General features: G+C 43.8%; 1 protein-coding gene across 1 annotated transcript in view; it reads right to left on the bottom strand.

Moving 5' to 3' along the window:
* The window catches only part of zdhhc16b (zDHHC palmitoyltransferase 16b), a 39526-nt gene that overhangs the window by 439 nt on the left and 26587 nt on the right, over positions 1 to 12500 (bottom strand). Inside the window, exons 9-10 of the mRNA XM_076266877.1 lie at positions 2528 to 2598; positions 1 to 1637 (exon numbers count right to left, since the gene is read on the bottom strand). The exon at positions 1 to 1637 is cut by the window's left edge and continues 439 nt beyond it. Of these exons, the coding sequence (XP_076122992.1) occupies positions 1535 to 1637; positions 2528 to 2598 (174 nt within the window). The 3' untranslated portion in view covers positions 1 to 1534. The remainder of the gene's footprint in view (positions 1638 to 2527; positions 2599 to 12500) is intronic.

The raw sequence follows: 12500 nt of genomic DNA on the forward strand, positions 1-12500 counted from the left end.
GTGAGAGAAGGATATGCAGCTTTCAAGTGACAAACGGCAAATTCCCAAGTTCACATTAAAACGGTTGAATATCAAAGTCCACAAGGACAACAAACCAACTACAACATAACGACTAGCCCCCAACTGGGCAACTCGGTCAGCAAAATCTTCCCCAGTTTCCGACCTCTTATTCCCACAGGAAGCAACGATGGTGACGTTTTCACTGGGAAAAATGCTTTTCCCATGCGCATGAACGCACCTCTTATTCCCACGTGAGGTGACGATGGTGACGACGTTCCCATGCGCATGAGCTGTTGCTATGGGATCTGGGCCGGGTTCTGTTGGCAGGTTAGTTGGACTAATTAGTGGTTCTGATTAATTGATATTTAATTAAATGTAACACTGTGAGAGAACTACAATCTGGGCTACACGTACATAATGTACTCCTCAACAACACACACACACACACACACACACAGGGGTCAGAAGGAGGTCCTGATCGCCTGTGATGATCATTAATGTCAAATTATTACTCATGAGACGTCTGTGTGGCCCTCCGTACGCTCATCTTAAGAATGTCAGTCAAGAAGACCACACCCACCCTGTTCCTCAATGACTCCGCCTCTCAAGGAGAACCAATCTTTCCATTGGTTAGCTTCATACTGATGTCACATGTTCGTTAAGAAGTTTTCTGTGAGCAGTCTTGACTGATGCTGGTGGCTTTTGCTATCACACACACACATCTGATGAGAACAGACACACACACACACACACGCTGAGAACAGACTCACTCACACACACACACGCTGAGAACAGACTCACTCACACACACACACACACACGCTGAGAACAACACACCCAGTTAGTTCGTTCGTTATCTCCAGACCCTGCATATTGGATCTGTGGTGACTGGACAAGACGCTGTTTGTTGACTGATGACTTGGAGAAGAAGCTGAAATGGCCCGTCCATCTTGGAGCAGAACCTGGGTCAGTCCGTCCTGCCATCAGTTGCTTTGTTATGGAGCAGTGGAGATTGAGCCAAGATGGCGGCCCTGTGCTGACCAGATGCAGCTCCGCAGGTGGGAGTTGAGCCAAGATGGCGGCCCTGTGCTGACCAGATGCAGCTCCGCAGGTGGGAGTTGAGCCAAGATGGCGGCCCTGTGCTGACCAGATGCAGCTCCGCAGGTGGGAGTTGAGCCAAGATGGCGGCTGCCCTCAGCACAGCGTCAGCGCTGCACAACACGTCTTTGGCACCAAGAATATCTCACAACTCGGCACATCTACAACACACACACACACACACACACACACACAAGAAAAACACTGACACTGAATCACACGCTGTTCGTTAGTAGAAAGTAGAAATCCATCAGTTGTCCCCAAAGAGGGTTTTGTGCGCCAGTCCTGCTGAAGTGCGACGAGCTCCATTTTGGCTCCGAGAGCTCAGCGTCCAGCAGCGTCCAGCAGCGTCCAGTGCTCAGCGTCAGCCTGCTGCAGTGCTCCGGAGCTCCTCTAGGGGGCGACGCTGGTGTGTGTCCATGAGGGGGGTGGGGGGTCAGATGGCCATGGGGTCAGTCCTCTGGGGGGGGGCATCCCATATGAGGCCATCTCCGAGGGGGGGGTGGGAGGAGGGCAACAGGACACGGGTGACCCAGTGGCTGAGGGAACAGAGGAAGACCAGAGTTACACACACACAACACTTAGACACGCACGAACACACACACACACACACACACCACTTAGACACACGCGCACACACACACACACCACTTAGACACATGCGCACACACACGCACACACACGCACACACGCACGCACACACGCACACACACACACACACACACCACTTAGACACACGCGCACACACACACACGCGCGCACACACACACACACACACACACCACTTAGACACACGCGCACACACACACACGCACGCACGCACACACCACTTAAGACACACACACACACACACACACACCACTTAAGACACACGCACGCACACACACACACGCACACCACTTAGGCACGCACATGAGACACACACACACACCACTTAGACGCAGGCACAAACACACACACCACACTGACAGCGCACACATACACACACAACGTAGACACGCACGCACGCACACACATGCGAATTGAATGGAGACGTATGCTACACATCACACACATCTGCTCTGTAAGATGCATGCATGACTGACCACTGACCAGAGCGTATACGTATGTATACACACACACACACACACACACACACACTTCCTACCAGAGCGTATACGTATGTATACACACACACACACACACTTCCTACCAGAGCGTATACGTATGTATACACACACACACACTTCCTACCAGAGCGTATACGTATACACATACACACACACACACAAACACACACACACACACACACACACACACACACACACACACACACACACACACACTTCCTACCAGAGCGTATACGTATACACAAACACACACACACACACTTCTGACCAGAGCGTATACGTAATGCTGAATCGTCTGTGACGCTCTATTCTGCACCAACCTCCTCTTCTCCACTCCAAACAGGATTTTGAAGTTGTTGACTCGTCCAAAGTAGTATGGGTTTCTGAACACCTGCGGAGAGAGGGGGGGGGGGTCAGCGATGCATGTTCCACTCACGGACTTTATCAGTTATGACCATAGACTGTCCAGTTCTATATATACAGTCTATGCTCATGACGTACAGTAAGTGTGCATGGGAATGAATATATAGTGAACCAAAACCACTAAATGCACTAATGCCTGATATCCCACAATCCTGTGCACTAAGGTCTAATATATCCCACAATCCTGTGCACTAAAGTCTAATATATCCCACAATCCTGTGCACTAAAGTCTAATATATCCCACAATCCTGTGCACTAAAGTCTGATATCCCACAATCCTGTGCACTAATGTCTGATCTATCCCACAATCCTGTGTACTAATGTCTGATCTCCACACTCGTGTGTGTGTGTGTGTGTGTGTACCTTGCCCAGCTGTTGCAGGCGTTTGGCCTCCTTGCGGTTGATGTGGCATGTGTGTGTGTGTGTGTGTACCTTGCCCAGCTGTTGCAGGAGTTTGGCCTCCTTGCGGTTGATGTGGCGTGTGTGTGTGTGCAGTGTTTCCTCTATGTTGATTTGGTAGTGGCGGCCCGCCACGGTTTAATTTTCTTCCCCCACGGTATCAGAAATGGGACAGACGCACAATAGTCGCAGTTGCCTTTTAAATGATCCTGCCGACATTATGCACCCCCCGTTGGCGGCCGCTAACATTGCAATTTAACAACAAGCAGAACTATTCAGAGGTTTGGGGCTGTCCAGTTTACCTCCACATAGTGTGTGGATGTGCTTATTGTCCAAACGTTTGCTTTCTTCTGAGTCACTATTAAACACCTCCACCAAAAACGTCACCGCGGTGGGTCCGTTTTAATAAGACAACGTTCAACTGGTCAGTTCTGACAGCTCACGTCCTGATATCAAACATCTGGAAACATTAAAACGATAAGTGAGTCACTAATTTAATACAAATTGGAAATAGTCTATAGATGTAGTAATAGATGTAATGATGTCAAGGGCGTAGGTTTGGTCTGAGCTTTGGTGGGGACACTAACCCATCCCCCCCCCCCCCCCCCCGAAAAAAAAACAAACACTCAACTCTTTCACCAGCCACTAAAATTATTAAAATGTCCAACTACTATCCATGATTAAAATGTGCTACTGTCCAACTTTATTTAACTACACTGTGTAGCCTACATAATCTGATTTTAATATGTAGGCTACAGATATGTAGGCTATATTTAACATTTATTTTCTATTTGGTCTGTTATGAAATCATGCCCATTTAAGCACAGCTCAGTTTTAAGAAACTTAAATACATGCATGCTTAGCATTTTGTGAAAAGAAATCATTAAGGCTACATTGACAAACTCTTAACCGTGAGCTGCCTGTATATTCTCTGATTCTAATATTTACAGATATCTAGGCGATGTAAGCACAGCTCAGTTTTAAGAAATGCAGCCGAAAGACCAAGTTGAATTTTGCTATAATTTATTTCAAAACCGGATTACTCAACTATACACGGGAATGCGTTACACCTTTGTGTTCGGTAAGGTCTGCTGTTTATTCTGATATATGGTTTGTCATGTGTTGTGTGAAGAGTGTGTAGGCCTACCTACGATATTCCACCGAGACGAATGGATGTGGAGATGGGCGCAGAGAATAATTATTAAATCTCTTGAAGTAATTTTTCTCGCGAACTGTTTATTACAGCAAACAGTGGCTAGCTAGCACCGTTTAAAAGCTGAGAAAAGGCTCTTTCATGTGACACATGTGTGATGAGTAGCCTACTTCTCGAGGAGTTCAACAGAGAAGAATGTGTGAATTTGGACGCACTTCATGCTTAGTGAAGTAAAGATGAAGCGCTGCATGCTGCGCAGGAGACTGCTCACTGGTAGTTATTATAGGTAACTTCAAATCAGCGCGATTTACTCTTATAGGCTACTGCACATTACAAGATCTGTACGAGATGATCCGCAGCACTGAAGTGAGAAATGATTTAACTCTTTGTGTAGCGCATGTGAGCGCTTTCCCCCCCATTTCAACCTGAATATTGGTGGGGACAGTCGTAATTTGACATTGGTGTGGACACGTCCTTCGGTCCCCACGCAAATCTACGCCCCTGAATGATGTTAAAATAAATAGTTGTGTTGTATGACACGGAAAAGTTTATTATGACCGCCGCTAGCGAAGCTAGCGAAGCGGTCATATAGGGATTGTCAAATGTTTTTTTTTTTTCCCCCGTCATCTACTTCCTGAATTTTTGGTCAACGATACCCGGGACACCGAACCACCGGGGCACATGAAATTTGGTGGGTATGTAGCCCCACTAGACTTTTACGGAAAAATTTCGTTTTGTCCCCGGGGGCCACTCCCCCCCCCCCCCCCCCCCCCGTGCTGGGCCCCCCGAACCGCAAAAAAAACAGTTTTTCCTAAATAACTACCTGAACCGTGGCACTGAGGATGAAGAATCTTTTATGGTATGTTGGTCTCAAGGGCCCACATCAACCTGGACCATAATCACTCATTTGTGATTTGCACCCCCCCGGTAAAAAATGAAAATGCAATATTATTCTGCTTTAATCGCCCCCATCTTCAGTTAAGATGTTCAAAACTGCACCAAATGTGTATGATTGACCTGGAATTCTCTGGGGGTATGCCAAGTTTCGTAGAATTTCATCCATGGGGGGGTCTAAAAAAAATTAGGTTATGTGTACATTTAGTGACTGTACACTCATTGGCCTGTAGATGGCGGTGCACACATATACACATGCACACACACACAGGCACCCACATACTATAGGTATTAGAACGGCCGATACATAATTACAAATTCAGTAGGATTAAAAGAAAGACAAAATAAATATTCATCATCATCATCATGGCTGCATTTCCAGTATTGGCGATAAGTAGCCTAGTCGTTTGTCCACTAGATGGCGCGTCGTTGCAGTGAGACGTAATTTTGTTGGAAGTTAAAAGTGGGTTGGAAAAAACAATGGACGCTTCCTACAAGGACTAGTTTACCGCAGAGAACGTCTAATAAGGATAGGACGATGTTCACATGAAATGTAATTCCCATTTCTTCTTGAAGCCGAAATAAATCTAAGGATGTTTATCGGACATGCTTGGTTTTTACTGCAGGTAATGTTACCGTTAGTTGAGTGATGGAGGCCAATTTGATTGATTGCATTTGTAGAAAACTATAAATACGGTTATACCAAGCAAATTGATAGCAGCACTGTAATTGTATCTTTCGATTGTCATTTGTTGCACGTGCTACAAAAATCATTGTGTGCAATGGAAGATTTACCAACGTTACACCGGTCTGATACAGTTTTGCCTATACATGCGTGAGACTGAGACGCCTGTTTATTTGTTTTAAGTGCGTGCAGGGTGTGAGAGGGGAATCGATGTGCTTTGATTCCAGCTTGGTAGTTGTAGTCTGTGAAATTAAAAAGCATGTGTGTGTGAAGTATCCAAACAATGACACCTTCATTTCATTACGAGGCTGAAGTTAGCACCACTTTCGTTTCCGCGGGGGAAGACCACTTTCAGATAGCGGGGGAGTTAAGTTTCCGTTCCACCTTAAATAATGCAATTTTCTACCTCGTCCACAAGGGGCCAGTGTTGACCGCAAATCCGCGATAATACAGGCATGTGCCTGTTGCAGATGAACAGGCATTGTTCACAGACGTTCAAAAGCCTGTATATCTTTTTTCTGTTGACTCCACTGCCGAATGTTTTGAGAAATGTTGCCTTTTGTGTTCTATTAAATAATTTGGTGGGGGGGGGGGGGTTATGTAGAGGGTGTCAGATTATGTAGTTTTTTCTTTATTTTCTGTGCTGGATCTTTTGATACATGTTGTGTTATGTTTTTTTCTATTAAATAATTGTGTTCATTTTACACTGGGGGGGGGGGTATGTAGAGTTGGTAGCAGATTTTGAAGTTTTTCTACAGTAAATGTATTCCCTACGGCCTACATGTCATTTTGCATCGGACTTTTCAACATATTCTCTCTACTCTTTCCAATGACACCACACTTGTGAAATTCTATGGTTGAAAATGCCCTTTTTTGCCCCTCTGAAAATACAGTATATATTTTGTGAAATTGCAGAATTTCAACACTTGAACAGGGACAGATATCCCATGAAGGATTTTGCAAGGGATCGTTCACCACATTCTATAACTACACCTCCTCCCCTTTCCAATGACACCCCACCTGTGAAATTCTATGGTGGAAAATTGGATATTTAGCACCTCTGAAAATATAATATGTATTTGTGAAATTGCAGAATTTCACCACTTGAACAGGGACAGATAGCCCATGAAGGATTTTGCAAGGGATGTTTCACCACATTCTGAAACTACACCTCCTCCCCTTTCCAATGACACCCCACTTGTGAAATTCTATGGTGGAAAATTGGATATTTAGCCCCTCTGAAAAAATAGTATGTATTTGTGAAATTGCTGAATTTCCACACTTGAACAGGGACAGATAGCCCATGAAGGATTTTGCAAGGGATGTTTCACCACATTCTGAAACTACACCTCCTCCCCTTTCCAATGACACCCCACTTGTGAAATTCTATGGTGGAAAATGCCCTTTTTTGCCCCTCTGAAAATACAGTATATATTTGTGGAAATTGCAGATTTTCAGCACTAGAACAGCGACTGATGTCCCATGAAGGATTTTGCAAGGGATATTTCACCACATTCTGAAACTACACTTCCTCCCCTTTCCAATGACACCCCACTTGTGAAATTCTATGGTTGAAAATTGCATATTTAGCCCCTCTGAAAATATAATATGTATTTGTGAAATTGCAGAATTTCAGCACTTGAACAGGGACAGATATCCCATGAAGGATTTTGCAAGGGATGTTTCACCACATTCTGAAACTACACTATATCCCCTCTTCAATGACACCCCACTTGTGAAATTCTATGGTGGAAAATTGCATATTTTGCCCCTCTGAAAATATAATATGTATTTGTGAAATTGCAGATTTTCAGCACTAGAACAGCGACTGATGTCCGATGAAGGATTTTGCAAGGGATCTTTCACCACATTCTATAACTACACTCTCTCCTCTTTCCAATGACACCCCACTTGTGAAATTCTATGGTGGAAAATTGCATATTTAGCCCCTCTGAAAATACAGTATATATTTTGTGAAATTGCAGAATTTCAACACTTGAACAGGGACAGATAGCCTATGAAGGATTTTGCCAGGGATATTTCACCACATTCTGAAACTACACTTCCTCCTCTTTCCAATGACACCCCACTTGTGAAATTCTATGGTGGAAAATGCCCTTTTTTGCCCCTCTGAAAATACAGTATATATTTTGTGAAATTGCAGAATTTCAGCACTTGAACAGGGACAGATAGCCTATGAAGGATTTTGCAAGGGATATTTCACCACATTCTATAACTACACTCCCTCCTCTTTCCAATGACACCCCACTTGTGAAATTCTATGGTGGAAAATTGGATATTTCGCCCCTCTAAAAACAGTATATATTTTGTGAAATTGTAGAATTTCAACACTTGAACAGCGACTGATGTCCCATGAAGGATTTTGCAAGGGATCTTTCACCACATTCTGAAACTACACTTCCTCCCCTTTCCAATGACACCCCACTTGTGAAATTCTATGGTGGAAAATGGCCTTTTTGGCCCTTTGAAAATATAATATGTATTTTTGAAATTGCAGAATTTCAGCACTTGAACAGCTACACACATCCCATAATGTCCTTTGCATCGGCTGTTTCAACACATTCCGAAACTAGTCGCTCTTCTTTCCAATAACAACCCCCCATGTGAAACCCCCATCGCATAAAATGGCATTGTTTTCGATTAGAACTCCCATGGCCTATTTCTCTCATTGCAGTTTTTATACACTAAAATTGGTCCCTATTGGTCAAGACTGATTTGTTGCAAACATTTCCACCGTATATGAATAGTTGAGTGTGTCCTCTTCCAATGACTTCCTTCATGAGCAATTCCATCCAAGAAAATACGCTTTTTTAATTTCAAAATCCTCAAGCTATTATTCTGATTGTGGCTTTCAACACTACATTTTCTCCCTATCACTCAAGTCATTTGGCACATTTTGGTCATTTTGGGGGCCAAGCAGTGAAGCTGCGAAGCATCATTACTGTTTCTACCTTTTCTTATTGGGGGCCAGTAGCAAAGCCCAATTGTATATTTACGCTTTCCTATTATTCGGGACCAAGCAGTGTAGGCACCCATTGTGTTTGTACATTTTCCTTTTATTGGGGGCCAAGCATCAAAGCTGCAAGGCACCCACTGTTTGGTTATATGTTTTCCCATCCTAAGAACACACAATAAATGTGGAGTCTTTTTACCACTGTGGGGGCGCTATAATCACAGGATGTAGGCTCATATATCAGTAATGCTTTCGCGTACAGAAACAAAACTTGGTATATGGACTTAAGACCCCATCCCGAGGACACACAATATATTTGGTGACCTTGGACCACTAGGAGGTACTAAAGTTACAGGAAATGAGCTCATATCTTGGCAATGCTTTCTCGTACCGAAACCAGACTTGGGTCATGGATTCGCCACACAATAATGTTGGTGATGTTTGGTCACTAGGGATAGATTAGATTAGATTGGACTCAACTTTATTGTCATTGTGCAGAGTACAAAGTCAACTAAATTGAGACACTGCTCTTGCTTGCTTGCCTGCCGGTTCACACTTCACCCCTCTTCACCACTCCCAGTGGAACATGCACCTCCACCATCAAAGGCTGATGCACCCCTCCCCCACAACATGATCATGAACAATGCGACTACACTAACGATTTTCACAAGCCACCAGTCTACAGCCACCAAATACCCCTCATCCCCCCTCCTCTGGACAAGGGGAAGAGTGCTGTATCATGTTCCTTGACTTCTCCAGTGCTTTTAACACCATCCAACCCCTCAGACTGGGTGAAGAACTCCTGCAGATGATTGTGGATGCTCATCTGGTATCCTGGATTGCAGACTACCTGATAGAGCGGCCACAATTCGTCAGACTGAAGAACTGCCTCTCCGACACCGTGATCAACAGCACTGGAGCTCCACAGGGAGCAGTGCTCTCTTCAGTCCTTTTCAACCTGTACATGTCTGACTTCTGCTACAACACAGAGTCATGCCACATGCAGAAATTTTCAGACGATACTGCAATTGTGGGGTGTATCAGGGATAGGCAGGAGGAGGAATATAGGAGCCTGGTGAAGGACTTTGTGCAATGTCCGGAGGTCTAAGCCCGCTCTGCTCCCAGTTACCATTGAGGGGGTCAATGTGGAGGTGGTAAGCACTTACAAGTATCTGGGGATACATCTGTACAATACACTGGACTGGTCAGTCAACACTGAAGCACTCACAAAAAATATGAACACAATTCCCCCATCCTAGCATCTTTACACTGGTTACCTGTTAAAAGTCTCATTGACTTAAAAATATTACTTCTAACATACAAAGATGGCTGGGCACCTATATTAAAGATCTTTTAGTACCATATTACCCACCTAGACTGCTACGATCACAGAATACTAGACTTCTTGTAATCCCAACAGTAGAGGCAGAGCTTTCTGCTACAGCGCACCCCTCCTCTGGAAATAACTCTCTCCATCAATTTTATAAGCAGACACCCTCCCTATTTCCAAGTCTAGACTTAAAACATACATCTTTAGTGCCTCCCATAGTTAGGTATGGTGTAGTGTGGAACTTCCGGGTTTTTATTGGAATGGACCACCTCTGCTGTGTCCTCATGTGACTGGCGCCCTAGTCATGCGTGTCATGGTGGCAACTGACTACCCTTCACCATGCCTTAGGTATGCTGCTGTAGCATAGCGCTGTCATGGACTTTTCATGTGTCACGCCGTACAACTCTGTTTCTTTCTCTCTCTCAACTCCCCCTCTTACCTTTTGTCTTTGTCTTGCCATTCAACTCCCTCTTCTCTCCTAGGCAAGTTCAACTCCCTCTTCTCTCCCTCTCTTGCCTTTTGTCTCTATAGTATAACACTATATAATACCATTGATATACTTATTAATACTAACCATCATGACTTATAGTAATACCTACTATTTATCTCTCTTTCTTCCCTCTTACCTCACTTGTGAGATAAACTATTACCAGTCATCAGCCATCCTTGTGTTTGGCCCTCATCGCACCTGAAGTCCCATCCCTATGACTGCCCTATGTGATGACCCTGTGCCCCTTCAGGCCTTCTCCTGTCAGTGCATGGGAAGGGCTGGGCCTGGTTGGGCTAATACCCTCATTGATTACACCTATGGTTAGGGTGGGGCTATATTAGGGGTTCCCTATCTTTCTGATTAGGCATTTTTCTTACTTCTTGCAGGCACTCACTTTGATTCTCTCACACTTTGCTCTCTCCCCTCATTTCTAACTCTACATCTCTTTCTCTTTCTTTGTCTTTAGGCCTAGTTCACTAGCTTCTTTGCATCCATACACTCATACACGCACGCCACCACTCCCATTCATTTCCCCCTAGACATTTTGCTATTGGTAACCTTGTGCTTTACTTTAATAAATTAATATATTTGGTTTGAACCTTGTTGTCCGTGTCCCTCTTTATGTTTCGGTCTGGGAACGAGCTGGCCGTAACACTTACCATTGCCTATTGCAGTCCCCTTGTCTGGATTCCTGGCCCGTGCAGCCTAGCTACCCAGTACTTGAGATATGACTTGAGATATGATGAGATATGAGTACTTGAGATATTCCTAATCCCTATGGACAATACATGCCCTACATTGGACTATTTGAATTTCCTGACACTAAATAGGATTCATGCATACATCGTACTGGTTATGTAACCATTTTACCTCTTTGTAACATACCTCAGGTTGTTGTGTTCTATTCTGTACACCTAACTAACCTATTAATTTATTATGTATACAGTACAGACCTTACTGCCCTGTAACTGACACTAGGCAGATAGGTCAGGCCCTTGAGTCTTGTATCCACTCAAGGTTTCTTCCTATATGTATCTCCAATTGTGGAGATACATATAGGTGTGAAAAGTGGCCTGAAGTGAATAAGTGGCCTGAGTAGAATAAGTGTGCAAAGTTTGAGCATTTTACTATGTACATTTGTATGTGCTGCCATGGACTCCCATGGCACTAGAAAGAAGCATAATAACAAATCCTACTAGCCCTATAGGGTCCCTACGCAGTTTCAATGCTTGCCCCCCAATAAGACAAGGTAGAAACACTAATGGCCCCAAAAATGACAGAAATGTGGCAAATGACTTTTAAGTGATAGGGACCAAATGTAGTGCTGAAAATGTATAATCAGAAAAATAGGCCAAAATAAATTTCCCATGACAAATGGGAAGTCTAGACCAAATCTAGTGATGAAAATAATCAATTTCTCAAATACATTTTATTTTCAAGGGCCATTTTTAACGATAGAATTTCATATAGGGGGTGTCATTGGAAAGAGGAGAGGGTGTAGTTTCAGAATGTGGTGAAACATTATTATAGAATGTGGTGAAATATCCCTTGCAAAATCCTTCATGGGATACCTGTCCCTGTTCAAGTGTTGAAATTCTGCAATTTCACAAATACATATTATATTTTCAGAGGGGCTAAATATGCAATTTTCAACCATAGAATTTCACAAGTGGGGTGTCATTGGAAAGAGGAGGAAGTGTAGTTTCAGAATGTGGTGAAATATCCCTGGCAAAATCCTTCATAGGCTATCTGTCCCTGTTCAAGTGTTGAAATTCTGCGATTTCACAAAATATATAATGTATTTTCAGAGGGGCTAAATATGGAATTTTCCACCATAGAATTTCACAAGTGGGGTGTCATTGGAAAGGGGAGGAGGTGTAGTTTCAGAATGTGGTGAAACATCCCTTGCAAAATCCTTCATGGGCTATCTGTCCCTGTTCAAGTG

Source organism: Alosa pseudoharengus, unplaced genomic scaffold (genome assembly GCF_046254945.1).
Source record: "Alosa pseudoharengus isolate Yale_2024_CS ecotype anadromous, Long Island Sound unplaced genomic scaffold, YU_APseudo_1.1 YU_APseudo_1.1_scf_4, whole genome shotgun sequence".
Lineage (NCBI taxonomy): Eukaryota > Metazoa > Chordata > Actinopteri > Clupeiformes > Clupeidae > Alosa > Alosa pseudoharengus.